This window comes from Hibiscus syriacus, unplaced genomic scaffold (genome assembly GCF_006381635.1).
Source record: "Hibiscus syriacus cultivar Baekdansim isolate YM2019G1 unplaced genomic scaffold, ASM638163v2 tig00110336_pilon, whole genome shotgun sequence".
Lineage (NCBI taxonomy): Eukaryota > Viridiplantae > Streptophyta > Magnoliopsida > Malvales > Malvaceae > Hibiscus > Hibiscus syriacus.
The window spans coordinates 200,538-225,141 of record NW_024062690.1 but is presented as its reverse complement, the minus strand read 5'-3'; the positions used below and the strand labels follow the sequence as shown (position 1 = coordinate 225,141).

Genomic DNA, 24,604 nt, shown 5'->3' with positions numbered 1-24,604 from the left:
AGCGTAAACTTAGATTAGGCGATCATATTAGCCGTCTTTTAATCTTAAAATTTTTGGATCGTTTTATTCTGTTTCTCTAAATTCGAATTCATGCTTCCTTTCCTCCCCTTTTAAGCAACACAATGAATTGTTGCCAACAAGTTATAAGCCATATCTCGAACTCTTTGTTTTCAATTCAACAAGAGGTTCTCGAACTCATTATTATATGTTTGAACAAAAAAATAGGTTAACCTATGGTTGGAACTAATTACATATTTGGATGAATTTGGAGATAAAATTAGAATGTTCAAAAGTTTATGGACAAATTTAGAATTAGAGTCAGAGTTTAGGGTTGAAATTAGAATATGTAAAAGTTTAAGGACCAATTTAAAATAAGGATTATAGATTGGGGATATATGATGAATTAACCCTAATATGAAAAGTATAAACCATATCATTTGCAAGAACCAACAATAAATCTGAAGGGTTCACGACTGAGGTGTATCCAATCCTCAAAAGTGATCCATTGCTATTGATACATGTCCGAAACATGGGTTCCCTGATGATAACAACAAGACCCTATGAAACATGTAAAATAACCTACTCAAAGGCAAAAAGAAAGGCGGGGGGGGGGGGGGGAATGAAATTTATCTATGATTTTGGTGGAGCTCCGACTCTCAAAACATGCATTTGAAGACCCCAAAGTCAGATATTTTTCTTGAGACGGAGAGTAACATATTAATATTCAAACTTTATTCAGTGACATACGACGAAAATTAAATAAACTGATATTATAAAAAAGAGAATCGAATTTGGTGAAAAATTTTGAGACTTATCGCTCATCACGTTTATGATTGACAATGTCGACATGGTGGCCCGTCTTAACAAGGAGTGTTCAAAATTTGAGAAGATTGAGAGAAAATGAGAAGAATTTTTTTTATATGAATCCAAAATGATATTGATGTAGCGTAAATTTAGTTTTTTTTCAAAACGATATTGTTTTGATATCATTTTTCGTTGCTAATTATTTAACGTCAGAATAACTAAAACATGAATAATTTGGAGGTTGAATAATATATATATTTTTTTTAAAATAATGATTAAAACCAAAAATTAAAAAATTTAAGTGATGATTTGGGTAGTTTACCTGAACAAAAAGTCACCGGATGTACTGTATAAGACATGAGTATTGGATTGGGCCAAAAATTTACTTGAAAGGCTCACATGTTATTCAGTTTAGGTACCCAAATAAGGCTCGTTCTTTATAATAGGTTATTTATATTATCCCAAGCCCTAGCCTCCTTCAGCTCTATTATTCTGCAGAAGCGAAACCCTAGCCACTCTCTGCTCGACTCGCCAATGGGTACTCCTTCAAGCTCACTTCCTATCTATCTTTACTGATTCTAGCTGCATATTTCTCTATATTTTTCTTTCAAGTAATTTTCTCACGTTTTTCACTTAAGTCATTTCACATTTCCATTAAGGAATTGATCCTGTATCTTCGTTTTTATCCTTTAGGATTTCGAAAAGCTGAATGATTTTTAATTTTGTATTGGTAATTATTGTTTCGTATTGGTATTTTTGATATGTTAGTTATTTTTTCTCCGGATTTTTAAGTTTTTATCTTATGTCGCCGTTATGCTATGAAATATTTTATCGTTGCAGTGGAAAGCAATTGTATTTACAATTTCTTTGCATAGCTGTTTCTTTGGATTAAGGAGCGGGCTTTTATTTAATGGAATATTAATATGTAGGGGCTTATAAGTACGTCTCGGAGCTATGGAGGAAGAAGCAGTCTGATGTGATGAGGTTTTTACAGAGGGTGAGGTGCTGGGAATATCGTCAGCATCCCGCAATTGTTAGGGTCAACCACCCTACCCGTCCTGATAAGGCACGCCGATTGGGTTACAAGGCCAAACAAGTAATGTCCGATTCTACATTTTGTGAACGCTTGTTTTAGTTAGGTGTTTGTATTTTTTTTCCTTCTAAAGAACTTAGCGAGAATGTAGCTTTAAACTTGTGTTTGGATGAGGTCGAGCTAGTTGTCACCTACTTAATCAAGGGACACTTCTTTAGATCACTTAGGTTATATCAAACAATTAATTGTGTGCAAATATCATTTGATATTTCTAGGCTTTTTAATAAAATGATATATAAAGTATTACGTGAGCTTTTGGAACCTAATGGATTGGCCAGATAGAGACTGTCTGCCCATGGTTCTCTTTAATTATCATGTTAAATCGAGTTGAGCTTGCTTTCACATCCTTTTCAAATGATTGCATCTGGAATTTGATCATTTGTTGTCTAGGGATACGTGGTTTACCGTGTCCGTGTTAGGAGGGGTGGTCGCAAGAGGCCTGTTCCCAAGGGTATTGTGTATGGTAAACCCACAAACCAGGGTGTCACCCAATTGAAGTTCCAGCGCAGCAAGCGATCTGTTGCAGAGGAGCGTGCTGGTCGAAAATTGGGAGGTCTCAGGGTTGTTAACTCGTACTGGATCAATGAGGTATATAGGATAAATGTTTTGGTTTGCCACAAAGCTGTAAAATGTCTTGGCTCATATCTGTCTTATTTTATCCATCAGGATTCTACTTACAAGTACTTTGAGGTTATCCTGGTCGATGTTGCACACAATGCTATCCGCAATGACCCAAGAATTAACTGGATCTGCAATCCAGTTCACAAACACAGAGAGCTTCGAGGGCTCACATCTGCTGGTAAGAAAAACAGGGGTCTGCACGGGAAGGGCCACCTACACCACAAGAACCGACCTTCACGCAGAGCAACCTGGAAGAGAAACAACACTCTTTCCCTTCGTCGCTATCGCTGAGTTTGTGTTGCTTGGATTTTTATTGTTTGTTTTAGAAGTCATCATTTTGAGTTTGAAGGTTTTTGAAGTTTGAAGGTCCTTGAATTTTACATGCAGGTTATTTTTGTTTGAGATGTTTAAAGATTTCTTTAAATTATCTTGCTTTTCAGAACAATTACTTTCGCATCATTTGCATGCCTAATGTTCTTATTTTCTCTTTAATGTCTTAGATATCAAAATGAGTTGTCACTGATACTAACTTCCATTTTGGGGCTTAGGGGTTAATGTCTTGGATTACCATTTCATCCTTTTTACTATTTAGACCAAAAGGATTATGGGTGAAAAACCAGCATTAGAGTTTACCATCAGTATAGTATACCTAAAGAAGACTCAAAAAAGATGTTTTGTGCAGGTTTGGCCATTGCTACACCAAAACAAGGAAATTGGTTAATTAGTAGATACCCGTTTTGGATTGCTGATGTTCACAGCCTTTGAGTTGAAACATTTATTTTCGTTAAGCTTGGATGATACAGTATGAATACCTTAGACGATTAGTAGCAGAAGTATTAGGAGAGCTCAAAACAGTATGAAAAATATTACCCCTTAAAGTTATTTATATGCCAGGAAGTTCTAAGAAGCAGTTGGCAGCATGATCAAATATCTAATAGTCATCCTATAGGCATTGTCAAAATCTTGGCAAAAGTATGTTTTGAAACATGAGTTGTCATCGATTATTTTGGTTAAACATTACCGAATCTTATAAAAGCATTCATTTTAAAAAAAAAAAATTGGAAGTTTTTTTTGAGAAAGGTAATTTAGTTGATTCCTTTCAAAGTAGATAAAAAGTTTGGGGAAGGTTAAAACATCACATAATATTTACAATATCTTGTTACGAACAATTGCGACACAATTACAAAAGTTGCAATTCAGTAAGTTTGGATACTACCCCATCAAAGCATGATAAAGTTGTGAGTAGTTTCGTTATTATGTGGAATAGATAGAATATGGTGGACAAGTGTCACCATAAAGAATGTTAAAAGGTCGAATGATATAGTTGGAATTTTTAGAAGAGTTTAAGAATAAGTGCCTCAATGACAAGTGTATAAGATAAATGAAACCAAAGTTTATGAGGTTAAAATAGGGGAATAGTATTGTATATGAGTAAGAGTAAAGGTTTGGTTTATGTGGCAAAGTAATTAGAGAATGATGAAAGAAATCAATTGAGTCATGATATTGAGTACTAAGGATTGGAGTTATTTTCTATAAAATAAAAGACATTATATGGATTTATAGAGGTCAGATGTACATGAAGAATTGAGTGGGGGAAAAGATAAGTTTAGTAGCGATAAACAGGAAAGATTAAGTAAAAAAACAACATGAGAACATTAGAAGATATGTTCTTATCAAAATGTGTAGTGAAAATTTGAGGACGAATTTTCTTAAAAGGGAGGGAGATTTGTAACATCCTAAAATCAGGGCTAGTGACTAAAATGGAAATTTTGAAATTTTGAGGTCTAATTTCAAAAAATTAAAAAGTTTAGGGACTTATTTAGGAATAATTTGTGAAAGATTGTTAGTAAATATTAAAGGAAGTAAAGGGTAAATTGGTCTTTTCACAATAAATATTTTTATCTTTCTTTTATGGGATATAAAACACGTGAAAATGGGTAGGAAAAAGGGAGAGATTTCTCTAGAGAACTCTTCTTCTTCTTCTCTAGCCGTGAGTGACCATAGCTAAGGTAAGTTGATCTCAAGCTGGTTAATTCTTTCGTTTTAAAGTTGGTGATTCTTGGAATGATAGAAAAGCTTAAGAGTGCTTAAAACTCAAAGAGGATTAAGTTATGTAAGATTGAAGGTAAAGAGTTTTTAAAGGAATTATTGAGATAGAGTTAGTAAATAAGTTTTGAAGTGAAATTTGACTTGTCAATGATCTAACTAAGAAATTCGGAGTGTTAGAAACGAATTTGGAACATGTTGATTTATTAGCTTGATTATTGAATTCAAGTGTGTATGTAGGATATTGGATATTAGGATGAATTAAAGTGATATAAGTTGATCTGAATAAGTATAGTTAAGTTTCAAGGGTTAAAAGGAGGTTATGGAAGAAGAATTAAGTGAGTTTGGTAAGATTTTCGGGCTAAAGAAGTATATTATGGGCTAGGGGTATCGATACTATTCATTCAATACCAATACTACAAAGAGAAAATAAGTGATTAGTAAGCAATAGGTATCGATACTGGTTAAATGAGTATTGACACCATAAGACAGGTCATCATCTCCTTTACGAAGTTCACATCAGAAAAGAAATGATTAATATGTATTTTGTTATTTTGAATATAGTTGACATATACTAATAGAATTGAGTTGAATATGCTCTGATATGTTTTGTAAAGCCAATTGATTTTAATTAATGTAAAGTAATCATTTTCTTGAATTGTGAATTTAAATTTTAGCCATTTTGTAAAGAAAAGTTTTGAAAAGTTAATGTGACACCTCGGACTCGGATCCGGGTCGGATATGGGTTGGGGTGTTACAAGATGAGTAAACATCAAATTGATTTGAGGACTTTTTAAAGAGCATGGCATCATCCATCAACTAACAGTTAGATACACGCCATAACAAAATGGAGTTGGAGAAAGAAAGAATCGTACAATTCTCAATATGGAAAAAACATGATAAAATGTAAGCATTTACCACGAAATTTATGGGCTGAAACAGTATGATGTGCAGTTTACCTGCTAAATCAATGTCCAACAAAAAGTGTGAAGTACATGATGCCAAATGAAGCATGGAGTAGTCAGAAACCAAGAGTTGACATCTCAATATTTTTGGGTGCATCGTATACGCCCACATTCCTAAACAGACAAGAAAGAAGCTTGATGATAGAGGGAAAATGTATTTTCATCGGTTATGAAGAAAGAACTAAAGCTTACAGGTTATATAACCCTCTTACCAAGAAGGTAATAATTTCAGGAGATGTCGAGTTTGATGAATCAGAATACTAGAGATAGAGTAAATAAGAAAAAAAGTTGAAGGACTATTTTCTAATGAAGATAAAGATGATGATGATCTTATCATACAAGAAGAACAAAATAATGATCAAAGTCCTCAACAAAATGCACCATCGTCATCAAGCAACACTAGCGATGATAGCAACATAATAGAAAATCTTGAAGCACCTCCCACTGAAGTTCGAAGATCTACGAGGGAGAGAAGAATATCAAAAGGGTACAACGATTATGAATTACAAAATGTTTCACTTTTTTGTTTATTTGCAAATAGTGACCCAATAAAATATGAAAAAGCGGTTGAAGATGAAAAATGAAAGAATGCAATGGATAAAAAATTGAATCATTAGAAAGAAATGATACATAGGAGCTAATAAGTTTACCAGAAGATCACAATCCAATTGGAGTCAGATAGGTTTACAAAACTAAGACCAACAAAGAAGGAAAGGTCAAGAAACACAAAGCGAGACTAGTTGCCAAAGGCTACAAACAAAGACAAGGAATATACTATGAATGAGTATTTGCTCTAGTGGAAAGAATCGAGACTATCAAACTTCTCACATCAGTTGTAGCACAAAACAAATGGAAGATTTATCAAATAGATGTGAAGTCAGCATTTTTTAATGGCTACCTAGAAGAAGAAGTTTATATCGAGCAACCACTTGGGTACATTAAAAAAGGGCATGAAGATATAGTGTACTGATTGAAGAAAACTTTTTATGAATTGAAGCAAGCACTAAGAGCATGGAACACGAGAATAGATGAATATTTCCAGAAAAATTGGTTCATGAAGATTTCATACGAGCATGCCTTATACACAAGGAAAAAATGAAGATGGTGATATCATAATCGTGTGCTTATATATGGACAATATGATTTTCATGGGGAATAATCTAGGAGTGTTTAATGATTTCTATAAAGCTATGACTAAAGAATTTGAAATGACAGATAATGATGAAATGACATACTTTCTTGGAGTTGAAGTGAAACAAATGCAAGATGGAATATTTATATCACAAAAAGAAGTATGCAGAGGAAATTTAGAATAAAATATTGCAAGTCGGTAACCACTCCAGTAGAACCAAGTATGAAATTAAGTGTGAATTCAACAAGAGAACTAGTGAATCCGACATTGTTCAAAAGCATCGTTGGAATTTTAAGATTTCTGACTATCACACTACCATTTATTATATACGTTGTGGGATTGGTGAGCAGATTCATGGAGAACCCAAAATAAGATCATTGGATTGTGGCAAAGAGAATTTTGAGATATATCAAAGGTACAACAGATTATGGTTTATTCTACACGCATTCAAAAATTCAAAGTTGATTGGTTATTCTGATAGTGATTATAGGGGATACTTAGATGATCGAAAAAGCACTTTTGGATATCTATTCTACATTGGTTCTGCAGCATTTTCATGGTCATCGAAGAAGCAACAAACAATAGCTCTTTCAACATGTGATGCAGCATATATAGCCACAACAGCGTGCACTTGCCAAGCAATGTGGTTAAAAAATATTTTGAACGAGTTAAACTTGGCACAATAAGAACTGACTACAATTTATGTCAACATCAAGTCTACATTATCTCTTGCCAAGAATCCAGTCTTCCATAATTGAAGCAAGCATATCGATACATGGTATCACTTTATACAAGAGCAAGTGAAGAACAAAAATGTGAAGTTAATTTACTAACGAACTGAAGATCAACTAGTAGACATTTTCACGAATCCATTAAAAGGAGACATATTCCACAAATTAAAAGAAAATCTTGGAATGAAAAATCAGGTTTAAAGGGGAGTGTTAGAAGTCAAACTTGATTTTTGACTCATATGTCGGCAAGATTAAGGTGGTTAGGCTAGATGTTTCTTGATTAATGAAGCAAGATCTTACTTAAGAAATAAGGATGCAAAGTAAACATGTTGAAATGAGTTGACAAAGAGGTAACGTAGAATCAATTAAAGCAAATGGAATTTCATTAAGATAAGCAACTCCATGCGGCAAAAACAAAGAAATGAAGTGGCAGCAATTTAAGATTCCAAAAAGATAAGAAATAACAAAGTTTGAAAATGTGTTAAAATTCCAAAAAGATAAGAAATAACAAAGTTTGAAAATGTGTTAAAGGTCCATGTTTTGGCAACATATGCAAGAAGTAATTGGTTGCAATCAAAGCCTTCATGAGGCGGTTACATACCCTTATAAATATGTGTCCTTAGCATTAGTTTATATGCATGAGTATGTGAATGAAAAAAACATTGAGTGTAAGGTAAAAAAATGAGAGTGACAGAGTAGAAGCTTAGCAAAGCTTTGATAGTGAGGTTGTGTTTGTAAACTAACCACAACTAGTGATTGTATCGTGTTTGTATTTTAGTTCGTCTTAATAATAACGTATGAGTTATAAAATTACCAAGTGTCCATTTACGCTTCCAACATGTCTCACCTCTTCATAAAATTCACCTCTAGTTCAATGACAATTCTTAAACCTTAACTAAGTAGTCTCATTTCAACTATCATCGAAATTAATTTTAATATTAATATCATGTCATGTGTATAGGTACCTAAGGATAGGTATCAATATCTAATCTCAAGTATCGATAGTCATATAATATTATACTAGAAAAATAAATTTTTATTTGACATATTTTCTTAAGTTAAAATTTTACCCCTCAACTTTTAAAGTTTTACAAAAAGGTCACTACCTTCAACAACTATTTTGCAATTCATTGGTTTGAATCTTCATTCGATTTAATTACTTAGTTGTCATGTGATTGCATGATAAATACATTTGTGCCCTTGTATTCTTTCAATGACTTTATATTTTCAATTTAGTCCTGATACTATTTTGATAATCAAATATGACACCTCTTATTCGGTTAAATAAAGGGTTGTAAAGGAGCGAGTGAGCTCCAATATTGTTGAACTCAACTCAACTCGAAAACTCACGAACTTAAAATTGTCAAGCTTAACTCGAAAGCTCATAAGTTTAAAATTTTCAAGTTCGACTTAAAATAAAAAAATTGAAGCTCAACTCGAACTCGAAATATTTTCAGGCTTAACTCGATTGAAGCTCAACTTGAACTAAAAATATTTTCAGACTTAACTCGATTGAAGCTCAAACTCGTATTTGAATCTTAAGTACATAAAAGCCTTATATTGTATTTTTTTAAAAAAAAAGAACATGTAAATATTGATATTATTAATAATTTAATTTTAAAAATAAATAAATAATATATTATTTTTCAGAGTTGTTTGTGAGCTTTTCGAGTCAGGTATCAAGTAACTCGCTTCGGCTTGACAATAATTCGAGTCGAATTCAAGCTCAAGTCGTCCATTCGATTCTAGAATTAACTAAACTTTAACCAAGTTGGTATCGAATAACTCGCGATTTGTCTCGTTTCATTTACGATCCTAATGAAATGTTTGAATCGAGTAGAGAATGCTTCATAAGCATAGATACCTAAGCTTTTTAAATAGTGAAATCGTGACTACTAACTAATTTGGTCGGTAATTTAGATGTCAGATTAAATTGCACAATTTATACATTTTTTTAATCATGCTTAGACATATAAGCGTTATTTTTTTTAGAGAAGTCAGATAAGTGTTATTTTGAATTTACTTCAAGAGTGTTTTGTTTAAATTTCCTTTATTTTAGTTATTCTACTTTTCTTGTTTCCTTGTAATTTAAATTAACTAGGATATCTTTTTATTAGTTATTTTTTTTACATTTTCATGAATGTGATTGAAGAATCTATATTTATGATACATCGTCTTCGTACGAATAAACCAAAGAACATTGTGTTAGACGAAGCTTAGCAGGAAATTCAAAAAGTCGTAAGGTGCGATAGTTCAGAGGATTGTCTGTTTCGTGATTGTCCAAAATCAGGACGAACGTATAATTTTATTTTAGAAAGGGCGAACTTCTAAAATTTTAAGAATGGATGAACTTATAAAATTTTTAAGGTGATGAAAACAGATTTTTAATAGAAAATACATTAAAACTCTAAAATATGGGATAATTTTAAATTTTGGTTTTTTTTGGGGGGGTGGGGGTGGGGGGAATCCCTATCCAGAATCAAGGAGTTTATTAGGGCCGGTCGCCCAATGGAGGCAACTGTGATCACTTTCGTTAACGAATGGATGAGCTTTTAATCTATGGGAAGAAAACATACATGTGTTCCTTGGCCTAGTTGTTTCGGTTTTGTTTGCTGGTACATTTTAGAAACAGATGTATATTTGAAGGCCTAACATCAATACTAGTTTGCATGGAATCACGGACTATATATATGGAGCATAGGGCGACAGTGTCCTATGTGTGCAGGTGACAAGCATAGAGGGGGGAAAATGTGAGATTTACTCGCTTCTTCAACTAAGAAACTTAGCCGAGGCCCCGCTTTTTTAGACCATCCTCCTCACTAAGTGGTGGATGGAAGCAATGTGGTGTAACCATGGATGCTGTTCAAATGAACCACCGGAAAGTTGCTACCATGTCCTACCAATATCCAAGAGATAAACTAGTGGATTAACGAAACATGTTCTTTTGCTACTATTGCTACAATCTGTGGTTCTATCGTTCAGACACGTAAATCTACAACATTCAGTTCAGATGAACCACCAAAAAGGTACAACCATGCCCTACCAATAGTGAATTAAGGGAACTAATTCTCTCGCTACTATTTCAATAATCTATCATGGCATTGTCCGGAAACTGTAACTCTACAAAATGCAGTTCAAATGAACCACTGCAAAGGTGCTAGCATGTACTACTGATAAACCAGTAGATAAACTAGTGGCGTAAAGGAACATGTTCATTGCTACTATTCTTTACATGAAACATATCCTCTCAAATAATCATTCAAACAATCTCTTGTGAATGCATCTTATCAAAAATAAGTTTAACATCAAGAAAATGAATTGGAAACAAAAGACCTTTTAGATAGCTTTTGCACCAGCTCTTAGCTAATGTGTAGTGCCAAAAAATGTTATCGTTTGGTTAACCCAACCGGTAAACCATGCTAATAGTGATCAAATTAAGCATATCCACCCATCACTTCAACCAAAAAACAACCATGATGCAAGCCATTTTCCAGTCCATGAAACACACAACAGAGACCCTATCAAAATGCCATTTTCATCACACCCACGTGAAAGGAAGAACCTATAGATGTACCAGAAAGTAAATGCAGCTACATGATAGATGCTAGTGCTATATATACACCTAACCAAAAGCATATGAAAAAATAATAAAAAAGATTTCATTAAACTCAAATTAGTAGCAAAACAACCAATATCATAGAATTGATACATGATGGTGCTAAATTGGAAACCTAATCAAAACCCATAAATTGAACAAAACAACACATTTCATTTTTTAAACTTCAATCAATACCCAAACAACTAACATAAAATAGGACCGAGGGTTTTATAAGTCATTAACATTTTTTGTATGTGCATGTCAATCAAGGCCTTCTTTCAATACAGCCCTCATCGTCCTTGAAATTTAAAACACCAATTTTGCGTGAAAAAATGTCTCTCTTCAATCAATATCTCTATATTAAAACTTTGTTCCTGAAATGCCAACACCAAATGTGAATACCAGTTTGTCATGTAAATAAAATATTCTTCGATCCAACCAAAGTCCAAATTTGTATAAATTCAGTTGATTAAATATATTAAATCTCAAAAATTAACTGAGAGGTTATGTAACGGACCTCAATTAACTCTGGATCTAATTTGAAAACACGCAATTCAAATTAAGAAGGGGAAAATTATAATCTCGTTGAAGGAAATGGAAATGTAGCATTTTAGTAAAGGCACACCTACGTCTGTTTGGAATAAGAGGAAGAGGAAGAGGAAGAGGAAGAGGAAGAGGAAGGGACGCGTTTGTTACGGAACATCATGTATCCGACGGGCAATACGACTCCGATCATCATGATAGCTACTCCGATGATATATCTTAACGGATTCGGTGGTTCAACCTCTATCATTGTTTTCAACTGCACCGAAGGCAATCGTAACCCAACATTAACCATCAATTTGATATGCAATTAAAGAAAAAAAAACATCATTATGAACTTCGAGATCTTTATCGAACCGTGGAAGGAGACTTACGGGCATTATTTTGGGGGCTTCCTCTTCGAGTATAACTCTGGTTCGAAACGCAAAGGATTTGGGAAACCGGGCGAAGAAATGAAAGGAACTAACAGAGGAGAAGATTTGGGGATAATCTGGAAAATCTGGATCTCTTGGGTTCGTAATTCTCAACTGTTATTATTGTTAGGGTAAATTACATAAATGGTTCCCTTACTATAGAGTACTATTTTTTGAGTCCCTCAACTATTAAAAACTATAAAATGATCTCCAATTATAAGGAATTGCTTTATTGAGTCCCGACTATTAAAAGTTATGAATTAGTCACCTGACTATTCATATATTCCGGACTAATCATTTTTCGTTAAAAAATTGATGTCAATCTAAGAAAAATGTTAACTTACTGATTGTGATATGATAAAATTTGATCACATAAATCTCAAACAACTATGCAGCTCAAACGGTTCTGGGATTAGATGTTATCATATCTCATTCAACATGTTATTGTCTAGATAAGATGATCGTCAATTTTTTAACGAAAATGACAAGTTTAAAACATATGAATAGTCGATTGACTATTTTGTAACATTTAATAGTTAAAAGATTCAACAAAATAACTCTCTATAATTGAGGATCATTTTATAACTTTTAAAAGTCAAATAACTCAACAAAATAATATTATATAATCAAGAGATTATTTGTGTACTCTACCTAAACTTTTAAAGTGTTTTTATTCTATTAATTAAAATTAAAAAATATTAAATTTATTATTATTTAATAATTTTCAGTCAATCGCTAAATCCTCAAATTATTAATGATAAACTAAAATGTCACGTCCAAGTATTATTAGTAATTCACGTGGCATGCCCACATATTAACGATATATGATGCGGTAGATTTATCAAAATAATTTTTTATTAGTTATTAAAGAAAATTTTCACTTCGATTATTAAATAGTTAAATTATTAATAACAATTGATATGACACTACATATATGATCAATAGCTAATGTGATATATCACATATAATGACAATTGACGTGTATATTCACATATCATTTTCTTTAATAGATTAATAGTATTCAATAAGATGATAACATGTGCAGTTATCATACTAACCTTAGATAATGTTCAAAATTAGGACCTCTGTAAATGGATTTAAAGTCTAATTATTGAGTTGATTTAAAAACTTGATATAATTTGGATAAAATAATATTTAAATGTATTACGATTGAAAATAATTACATTTATTTTATAAATATATAAAAATATAATATAAATCATAAAGTATCATATAACATCAATTAAAATCTAATAATTTCATAAAATTATTTAAATTTTATTTTATAAAAATATATTTATAACATATTGTCAATTGAGATAGCGAAAGAACATTCAACTATAAAACCTGCCAATAATTAGACTTTACTCATTTGCCATATTTGAAACGAAACAATGCCCACCATCAACCTCCGCACCTCTTAGACTCTTTAAGATATATCGTTTTGGCTCCGTAAATATAATAAACTATAATTTTAGAGTCAATTTAGGTGCAATCTCTTTTAGACTCTTTTGACTAAATTCAACTCAACATCGAAATTATTGTTTAGAAGTGTTTATATATTAATATTTATATTAAAATTAAATAAAAAATTTATTACTGAATAATATAATTTGGATTCGAGGAAATATGTGACTTGTTAATATCTGAAATTGCACGAATCAAGTGACCTATGTGGTAAAAAAATAGTTGTTATTCTTTGAGGACCCAGGTTTGAGTACCATAGACGCCAGAGGTGTGAGCGTTTAATGTCGAGAGGTTGAGAGTTATCTTTGAACAAATATTGCCTCGTACTTATCCCAGATTAATAAAATTAAATAAATAAAATCTGAAACTAGTCATCTTAAGTTGTCATAAAAATATGATAAAATACACAAAGAAGATTTAACAAAACAATGACTTATAGTCGGAAGACCAATTTGTAAATTTTAATAGTCGGTGAACTTAACAAAACAATATCATATAATCAAAGCATCATTTATATATTTTACCCTAAAAATTAATTCGTTAAAAAGAGTGGTAATGGACTTGAAAAGGCAATGCCTAATTCCTTACGACTTTTCAACTAGTTCTTGCAGCTGTCATGCGTATTGATCATGCAATATAAATTGGGTACATTCATAATCCACGTCGAGCATAATGTGACAATGGATGGTCAATTTGGGAAATGTGTTCTATCCACTGCACATTCAAAGTTATGGTAAGACAGTTTTTCTTCCATTTGCAAATTTCAATTATACTTCATAGTCGTACACGTGAGAAATATTTACGAAACTGAAACTTATTTGTCAATTTCTCCACCTATGACCAATTTTGGCATGTCTATTTCTCTTTTGTCTCATTTCAGGGCTAAGCTCAAGCATGCATACAACATCTGCTAAAGGCAAATTCTTCGATATAACCCTATAGGGCGTTAAAAATCTTTATAATATGCAATCACGGATCGATCAAGAGGGTGTTGGAGTGTGGTCAAATCATTGAAAAGTTTAAATCCATATAATTTAAGTATTTTTTATGTTTTTTATTAATGATCAAATTTTATACCTTAAAAAAATTTAATTCCACATGTCTAAATTTTTAAAAAACTTTTTAAATTCACATTCGTAATATAAAATATTGCGTAAATTATGCAATCAACATGAAACCCTCCTCAGTGTAAAATTTGTCAGAATCACTATTAATTTCCCATTGACTGGTTTTTGTGGTTTTTAACCTTACTTTCCTGACCTATAACAGGCGACAGTCTGCAGGCGAGTAAAGATAAAGTCAGTCAGTGGGAGATTAATGGAGACTTGGAGAGTAGAGTAGCGACATGCTTTAGAAGCGACACTAATTTGCAAAATTTATCATACTCGAAATTCCAAGACAGGGAAAAAAGACAAGGTGAAATAACTCCTCACATTGAATGCACTCAACAACTCTGAAGGTGATCATCTAAAGCATGCAACTACCTGGTCCCATCGGGGAGGGAAAGTTTTTGCCTTATTTACTTCACATTCTTGGATTTCAACATTTATGTTTTCTTTGAATTCAATTACCTCCATTTACATAACCCCATTCTGGTGAGCTATAATTCTTGAGTTTGACCACTTTATTACAAATTCATCATATAATCTTTGTCGGGTGTATATTTTTTCCTTGTCACGTTTGAATGTCTTTTAACAAATAATAGTAAATCATTATTTTATGCTGTAGAGTTAAGAATGTGAAAGTTTAAATAGTGTATATAGTTGCAGACATACAAGAAATGGGTGGTTTCTATTTAGATCAGGAAGAAGGAGCTGCAACAGCAGGAGGAAGAAAGAAAGAGACTGAAGATTCTTCTTGGTCACCGAACCCACATATTCAGGCTCAACATAGGCGTTCTAAGAGGTGACCTTCACATATTACTAGTTTCTTACGTTGTTTTGTCAACTTGTTGGCTAATAATCAACAGAGAATCAAGTTTATAGGAGTTCTTTAACCATGTCAATTTGTCTGGAGTTTTGAGGGTTTATTTTTCTTTGTATTTAACTGGTGTTTGCTTAATTTTTTTCAATTTTCTCTGGCATTGCCTTTACTTGAATTGCAAGTGAAAGATTTTGGATCTTGGAAGTTTGACTACGGTGCAATATAGGTCAATGGTCCTGGCTTAGGCTTAGGATTAGGCTTAAGGCTTAATCGAGTTTATGTCAGATCCGGGGCCCCTGAATGCATAATTTGAAATCTTTTGATACCCACAGGTCCCTCAAGGTTTTGCCACCTTTATATTTCTGACTCGAATCTGTATTGGTTTAGCTGCTAGCTTCATATATTCTGCTTGCTCTGATTGTGAAGTGATGGATAATGAGTGCTTTCACAAGTAGTAATTCTTGTAAGTCACAAGTTATATAGTGTTAGTTTGATGAACTCCAGCCATAGGTGATGAATAATGAATGAGGTCTGTGAGCTGGTTGTAATTGTCAGAATCTGTTAATTCTTATTCGGACTGTTCCAATAACTATTCTTGTTTTTCTTTCAGCGCGTCGGACAGAAATATCGATGTTTCAAGAGACGGAGTTTTGCATCGTATGAAGAAAGGGCAGAATGAACTACATGTGAGGATACATTTTCTAAACAATGTCGCCATCTCAGTTATCATTTTGGCTTTCAGCTTTTCCAATGCTTACAATTACATATATATAGCCATGTTTTGCAGCGTTGAATGAGAATTATGAATACTCCGTTTGTGATTTACCCTTTTATTGTTTTTCAAATGTGAAAGATGGAGGCATCTCCGTTATCAACAAGAGCTTGTAGGACTCGAAGTCCTCTTCATTACAGCTCCGCTTATAGCAACAAGAATACACCGTTGAACCGGCGAGCCTCTTTGGAGAAAGATGTAAGCCTTGAAATTAAATGTTTTTCTTTGATAAATGTTAGTTCTGTAAAGATAGGGACATTTACATTTAATGTAAAGATGACTGAAGATGACTGAACCACTGAAATGAAATGATTATCAATGACATACAGCAAATACAGTAAACAACTATGGTGCTAGATGCATATATCTAAGAAAGCCATCTGAAAATCCTCAAGGGTTTGATTGAATGTCTGAAAGGCATAGGTTTTGAAATCCTTAATTCTACTTCAGTTGGACAATAAATGCATAATGACCCTATATGTATTCTATGAGAGACTTGACAGGTGCACCTAAACAATGGATCAATGGCTTCTTATTGCTCAAAAGCTGTATAATATATCTCTATGCTGCATAAATTTCAACAATAGCATCACCATGATTTTCCCATTTTCAGATAGAACTGCTGCAATTACGTTTGCAACAAGAAAAAACCATGCGACTTATGCTCGAGAGAGCAATGGGACGGGCTTCAAGCACTTTGTCTCCAGGGCACAGGCATTATGCTACACAGGTGACATTATTTCTGAGTTGTTGATGAAAACCGATTCTCGGCAAATATTATGATGGTTTCCCTCCAATATTTATTTAATCAAACAAGAAACTCCCTCATTGTTTGACTTGCAATGTAAACATGTATGCTTTGTAGACAAAGACAGCTACCAATAAGGCACACATATTTTGTAATGTATCAGAGAAAAGATAAATCAATAAAAAATACTTAGGTGGCGTTTGGTTGGATGGAATCCCTTGGAATTGAGGGGAATTGGAATCCAATTCCACCACTTTCCCATGTTTGGTTCAAGTTTTCCAAAGGAATTGGAATCCCTCATGGCTTCAACTTTCCATCAAATGAGGGAAAGTGAATTCCATCCAAGAATGAATGGAATTCAATTCCCTTGTTGGAGGGAATTGAAATTTGACCATACTACACTTATCAATCTTTTGGTAACTTATTCATATATTGAATAAAAATATTTTTTTATTATTTCGGGTCGGGTCGGGTCGAGTTCGGGTTTAGGGTAAAAAATACCAGACCCGAAAATATATATAATTTTACCTTATATATTTAGAAATAATTACAATAATACCCCTCTCTATATATTTTTTTCAATTAAGTCACTGTTTTTATTGAATAAAAATAATTTTTTATTATTTCGGGTCAGGTCAGGTCGGATTTCTAATTCATATATTCGGGTCGGGTCGGGTGAAACTTTATTTTGTTCGGGTCAGGTTTTTTAAGTGTGATATTCTGGTCGAGTCGGGTTGGGTTTTTTTAAGTGTGATATTCGGGTCGGGTTTGAGTTTAGGGTGAAAAAAAATCGGACCGACCCGAAAAAAATATATAATTTTACCTTATATATTTAGGAATAATTACAATAATACCCCTCTATATATATATATATATATATTTTCAATTAAGTCAATGTTTTTATTGAATAAAAATAATTTTTTATTATTTTGTGTCGTGTCGGGTTTCTAATTCATATATTGAATAAAAATAGCTTTTGGTAACTAATTAACATACTCCGATTGGAATGTATCGAAATATTGCTCTATCTTTTGGTAACTTATTAACATATTTTGATTGCGATGATTTTAACTTATGATGTTTATTAGCATGATTTTTATAATTTATTGAAATGAATAATCAATCAACAAAATGAAAATTTAATATTTTTTTAATTTTTTATAATATATTACTATATGTAAGTTGTAAAACAAACTAAAACAAAGGGTCTGTTTGTTTGGTTGTAATTGATTTTCCGGAAAATGAATTACTGAAATTTGAATTACTGAAACTGGAAAATGAATTACTGGAATTTGAATTCTGGAAAATGAATTACGTTTCTGGAAAACGTTTTCCGGAAAATGTTTTCCGTAAAATGAATTACATTTTTCTGAAAAACATCTTGAAAACGTTTTATGATATTCGGAAGATGTTATTTAAACATTTTTTTCACTAGTTGAAGAGTATTTTAAAAATTATTTATTACAAATCTTAAATATAATAAATAATATTATTTATCATAAAACTTAATATTATTATTTTAAAATATTAAAATAATTTATTTATTATTAAATATTATTTTTATAATTTTAATAATAAAAATAATAATTTTTGTGAAATAAAATATTATAAATTATATTAATTATTTATTAAAGTAATATTGTTATATTATATTTTAAAAATATTAATTAGTATATTTTAAATATCTTTATTAAAATATTATTTAAATATATAAATAATATTATTCATTATTAAATATATAAAAAAATATTATATATTATTAAAATAAAAATATAATATCTTATATTATATTATTATAATATAATTGATTATTTTATATAATATTAAAAATATAATATTATATTATTATAAATATAATAAATAAATAAATAAATAATATTTTGATGAAAATGATATTAAAATATTTTGTTAATATTAAATTCATAAAATAAAATTATTTTGAATATTTTTTCTTTGAAGTGAAAAGTTCGGAAAATGACTTACGGAAAATGAATTACACAAAGGAAATTTTGTTACTAGGAAAATGAATTACATTTCGAAAAACCAATTACGTGAAATAAACACAGGAAAACATTTTCCGGAAAATGAATTACGTGAAACAAACACGGAAAACATTTTCCGAAAAATGAATTACGTGAAACAAACACGGGAATTCGGGGAAAACCAATTCCGTAATTCCAATTACGGCAAATAAATACACCCACAGCAAAAAAACAAGAAGGACAATTCTGTCATTTAACATTACTGAAATCAAATTCATCTGACATGTCTGCGAACTAAACAGAATATGGAACAGAATATGGAATTGAATTCTAATTCCATTTCCTGCCAACCAAATAGAATATGAAATTGGATTCAATTCATTCACAAATTCCAATTCCATCATAAACATTCCAACGAACCAAACGCCACCTTAGTCTTCTCATATTCTGCTGGAAACCATTGTTCTGCTAATGTATATAATATCCATATGTGAGTTATGTTAATGGCACTCTGCTTGAAAATAACTTGACAACTAGTTAATTTCAGACAAAGGAATTGATTACGGAGATTGAGTTACTTGAGGAAGAGGTTGCAAATCGTGAGCAACAAGTACTCTCCCTCTACAGGAATATTTTTGACAATTGTGTTAGTCGGCAACCTTCTGAGCAGAGCTCAGGCAAGGCTTCTCCTGCCCATATGAAGAATACATCAAGGAAACATCCAAGTATTATTTCAAGTGCATTTTGTTCTTCAAAAAAGTTCCCTCTGAGACCTTGGCAAGCTCTAGTTTCCACACATGACTCTGGGAAAAGACTCTCTAAAAGTATTGATGTTTCACAGTTTTGTGGAAAATGTGACATTCTATTGGACAAGACATCTTCATACCTAGTTAAGGTAAAAAAGGGTAATCATTTTCTTTACATTTTTACAACTGTTTGTCGTTAATTCTTGTTTTGTTCATTTTAAATCTCACTCTGACATATCAAGGGATTTTATATAATGTGTGCATCATATTGCTTATCTGTCATATAATGTCATTCATGCTTATTGTCCGGACTTTCTTATTCCTTGCACTTTCCAGGCTCATGAAAAGGTTCAAGGTATTGAAAAAACCTCCGCGCTGCGGACTCTGAAAGATCATCTGCACCAATGTCCAAGCAAGCTGTCGGAGGAGATGGTCAGATGTATGGCAGCAGTATATTGCGGACTTCATAGTGCAACATCTTCAAACTCTGAGAAAAATCTGTCACCTTTATTGTCAAGGTCATCAACCAAGGTTGTACTTCCCAAAGGTTGCGTTGGAGAGGACCAGGATTTCTCTTGCAAGTCCAATGTTGAAATATCTTGGATTTCAACTGATCGGAACCAATTTTCTCGAGCATCTTATGCCATCAGTAACTACAGGTTGGTTAATTATATGGAGTTTATATAAATACTGTATTTTAAGGAAATTAAGGTACACGTTGCAGCATAAATCTTGTTGGAAACTCTTCCCTAAGCAAAGTCAAACTTCTGCTATCTTTATTTCTTGTGCATTAACTTGTCAATTTCAGAGCTCTAGTGGAACAACTAGAAAAAGTGACAGTGAGTCAGATGGAATATGATGCCCAAATTGCATTCTGGATCAATGTGTGCAATGCCCTTGTTATGCATGTAAGCTTAAATTTATTTACCAGCTCCTTGATTATCTCTTTCTTTTTACCATAATAAACTCTCAAATTTTCATCGTGCAGGCATATTTAGCATATGGAATTCCCCAAGGTTCTTTGAGACGGTTAGCCTTGTTTCACAAGGTAGTCCTTTACTTTATCTAAATCAAATACAATTTAGGAAATCGTAGCAATTTTTCATTGGCCACATTTTGTTTCTAGTGATACTGATTTCTGGTAATTCCTGGAAGATGCTTTATATTGATTTCTCCAAACAACTGCCGTTAACAAGATGCATGTGCATATAGGTTGGGGGAGTGGATGCATCTTCGACATTCTTTCACTACGGTTTAATCGGGTTATAATCTGATAAAATTGATTGGTGTTTCTGTATAGTGCAGGCTTCATACAACATCGGCGGTCATGTCATTAGTGCAAATGCCATAGAGCAGTCGGTATTTTGCTTCCGTACACCTCGAACTGGACGGGTATAACTTTCGGCATCTAAAAGTAGATATACAGAGATAAGTTGATTTTTCATAATCTTGCAAATATGTTGTTATCTATTTTTACCAGTGGCTAGAGAGCATCCTCTTCACAGCTTTAAGGAAAAAATCTGGTGAAGAAAGGCAAATTATCAGTTCAAAATTTGGTCTTTCATATTCCCAACCACTTGCCTGCTTTGCTCTCTGTACTGGAGCATTTTCTGATCCTGTGGTAAGTTCTGCTTCTCTCTTACATTGTATTGCAGTATGATTGTTCATGATTCTCAAACTTGTCTAGTTATTTTCATCTCCATAACATACCATCTTGATATATAAATAAGTATTTCAAAGTGATATTATTCAAATTAATCTGTTCTCTTCTCATCATACACTTCGTAGCTAAAAGTTTACACAGCATCAAATGTTAAAGAAGAGTTAGAAGCTGCAACAAGAGAATTTCTTCAAGCAAATGTAGTTGTTAAGAAGTCAAAGAAAGTATTTCTACCCAGAGTTGTTGAAAGGTTCGCAAAAGAAGCCTCCATTGGCTCCAATGATCTCGTGAACTGGGTTCTCGAAAACGTAGACAAAAAGCTCCACAATTCAATACAGAATTGTGTGGACGGTAAATCCAAGAAGAAACCATCGCAGGTCATTGACTGGTTGCCTTATAGTTCAAGATTCAGGTACATTTTCTCGAAAGACTTGATGGAGAAACCATGGTGGGTATGAGTTTGACTCTAGACGAATTAATTATGGTTGTCGCCGGTATCTCGTGAGCGATGAAATGTAATTTTTGAACGACGGGTGCGAGGGAGGCGTCAATCATCTTGTCTTCACATGTCATTCCATGTAAAAATCATTGTACATTCTAATCTTTAGATCAGTTAACATATATTCTGCTTTATCTGGAGTTAACACCATTGCAGAACCTGCCAAGTTTAGCTTATGAGTGTGATACAATATTGGCTCTGGGATGGTGACAAGCCTTGAATTTCGATGTAGAATGTGAAGTTAGATTGTAAACTTCTTTGTTATATACTTATTGACAGTACTGTAATCATCTTTACTTTTAAGTTCTGGAGTCAGCTCCTTAAGTTCTCATCAGGCGCTGATATGGCCCAATGAAAATGGCCATATTATCATTAGTGGTTTTGTATTAGCCTTAATCTATAAGTTCATCATTACTGTTGCTGCTACAAGAAACACTGTACAAATTCCTAGATCTGTTTTTAGGAAGGCGTCAAGATTTAATTGTGAGGGACAAGTTGTTTAATTTTGAATTGAACATGATTTTGAAAAACAATAAAATTAAAAGAATTAGCATTTACTTTCACTAATTTCAAATTGAAAAATCTTAAAATATAATTAAACCAAGAAAAATAGAAGTCAAAGCCTAATCCTATTAATTTTAAAACTGACACAATGCTAGATAATTAAATTCAAAAGTTTTGAGAAAGTAAAATTTAGTTATAATAATTTTAAAACTATTTATTACTTGCAATAAAATTAGACCGTCATAATTGGGAACAATTGCCTTACCACCTTGAAAGTGCCTCCGCCTCCATTGTTATGAAGAGACATAACATATGAAAATAGAAACGGTTTTAGTCGTTAAAAATAGTATATCAAAAAGAGTATTTATTTTTTTTTAGAGATTTTAGGTTTGAATAGTTATACATATATAAATATTATTTTATTAATCACCCTGTCCGGTAGGGGCGGATGCACTAAGCCCCTAGGGGTCAAATGCATCTCCATTATTTGGGGAAAAAAGTGAAATTTAATATAATATGTTAAAGAAAAATAGAAAAAATAAAAAAAATTTCACCCCTATTAATTTTAAGAAAAAAAAATAAATTTTTAGACCCCCATTTATAAATTTATGGATCCGCCACTGCTGTCCGGTAAGACTATCGGTAAAAATATATTTAAAATTTTATGATTTTAGAAAAAAAATAATATTGTAATTTTATATATAAATTATGATTTTTATATAATTTTTTAAAAATATTTTTAAAAAATTATTATTTAAAGTTGTAATTATAATTATAAAATAAAATACTTATTAATTTAATATTTTATATTATTTTTAAATGTAACTAATAATATGATGATCATTTACCAACAATAAGTTGGTTTAGTGTGATACGACATTAGATCCCTTAAGTAAGATCAGAGGTTCGAATTTTGACGTTTTAGAATGGAGAAATTTAAGTTGGGAGGGTCGTCATCGCCTCTGCAGTACCCTATCCGGATTAATCTATCAATAGATCAGATACCAGTGATTATAAAAAACATATGATGACTATTTCATAATTAAATTAAAAGCTTAATAACTATTTTATAAGATTTCAAAATATTAATGATTTAAAAAGTTATTTTAATTTAAAAATATATTTAAAATTTTATGGTTTTTTTAAAAATAAATTTGTAATTATATATATAAGTTATGATTTTTTATATATCTTTTTTAAAAGTTTTTTTTAAATATTAAAAGATTAGTTTATTTTGAAAATTATTAAAATAAAATTTTAATTATAATTAAAATATGAAATGAGATATTATCTATTAATTTAATATATCATATTTTTAATGTAATTAATAAAATGATGACTATTTTATAAAATTATTTTATAATTTTAATCAGTAGTGCACTTTATATTTAATAATTACATTAAATTAATGATAACTTTTTAAATACATTCTTTTTCGTAGTCCTGTAAACGAACCGAACGTACACGAACGGATGTATGTTCATGTTCGTTCATTTAATAAATAAACGAACATAAACGAACGCGAACATAAACGAACAATTTTTTTTGTTCATGTTCGTTCATTAAGGAATATAACTTGTTCATGGCCGTTCATTTAAATAATAAATGAACATAAACGAACACAAACGAACTAACATAAACGAACATAAACGAACACAATAAACAAACATAAACGAACAACACAAACACAAAAAACAAATTTATTTGAATACAACAAATGAATGTAAAAAAAAAGTAAACAACAAGAATAACAACTAAAAATTCATTAATATAAACTAAAACTTTAGAGTTAATTTGTTCGAATACGAAAAAAACATACATAAATCATAAATAAGCTATATGAACATAATAAAGTCTTAAAGTTAATTTGTCCAACAAAACAATCTTCTTGAAATCCAAACAACTTCAATTATCTTCGTAACATATTCAACTTGTCCTTTGTTTGAACATAAATGAACGAATATAAACGAACATATAATCGAACGTTCATGAACGAACAAGCCCTTTGTTTATGTTCGTTCATTTAATTAAACGAACGTAAAATCTTGTTTGTGTTCTAAACGAACATAAACGAACTTCCCATCACACGATTTATGAATATTCGTTCAACGTTGAATTAATTTACCTACCTACTTTTTCGTGTTGATTGAATCTTATATCTTTTTGTTCCTTTTTCAAAAGCACCACTCGTTTCGTTTAATTTTTTTAATAATTTTTCTCATAATGAAAAAAGAATCGAAATGTCATGATCAAGTTGTACAATTACACGTAAAAGAAGTAGAACAGAAAAGATTAAAATGTAGAGGAGGAAATTGAAGAAGAAGACAATAAAATTACATTGAATTCATTTCATAATT

General features: G+C 31.6%; 2 protein-coding genes and 1 long non-coding RNA gene across 3 annotated transcripts; 2 read left to right on the top strand and 1 right to left on the bottom strand.

Moving 5' to 3' along the window:
• Positions 1-1,232: 1,232 nt before the first annotated feature.
• On the top strand, positions 1,233-2,963 carry LOC120120266 (60S ribosomal protein L15-1-like). Its single transcript, XM_039139940.1, has 4 exons — positions 1,233-1,342; positions 1,734-1,900; positions 2,288-2,485; positions 2,564-2,963. Exons 1-4 carry the CDS (start codon positions 1,339-1,341, stop codon positions 2,807-2,809), a joined length of 615 nt encoding a protein of 204 aa, XP_038995871.1. The 5' UTR covers positions 1,233-1,338; the 3' UTR covers positions 2,810-2,963.
• An 8,105-nt stretch (positions 2,964-11,068) lies between these two features.
• LOC120120272 lies at positions 11,069-12,072 on the bottom strand. Its single transcript, XR_005515892.1, has 2 exons — positions 11,908-12,072; positions 11,069-11,792 (listed from the first exon to the last, which is right to left on the bottom strand). It is a non-coding gene; the product is annotated as an uncharacterized LOC120120272 (long non-coding RNA).
• Positions 12,073-14,902: 2,830 nt separating this feature from the next.
• On the top strand, positions 14,903-21,916 carry LOC120120255. The gene is made up of 11 exons (XM_039139931.1): positions 14,903-15,318; positions 15,947-16,022; positions 16,196-16,306; positions 16,722-16,838; positions 19,386-19,733; positions 19,921-20,243; positions 20,393-20,492; positions 20,573-20,632; positions 20,890-20,976; positions 21,065-21,205; positions 21,373-21,916. The coding sequence occupies exons 1-11, from the start codon at positions 15,194-15,196 to the stop codon at positions 21,700-21,702; spliced, it is 1,818 nt and encodes a 605-aa protein (XP_038995862.1). The 5' UTR covers positions 14,903-15,193; the 3' UTR covers positions 21,703-21,916.
• The last annotated feature ends 2,688 nt before the right edge of the window (positions 21,917-24,604 follow it).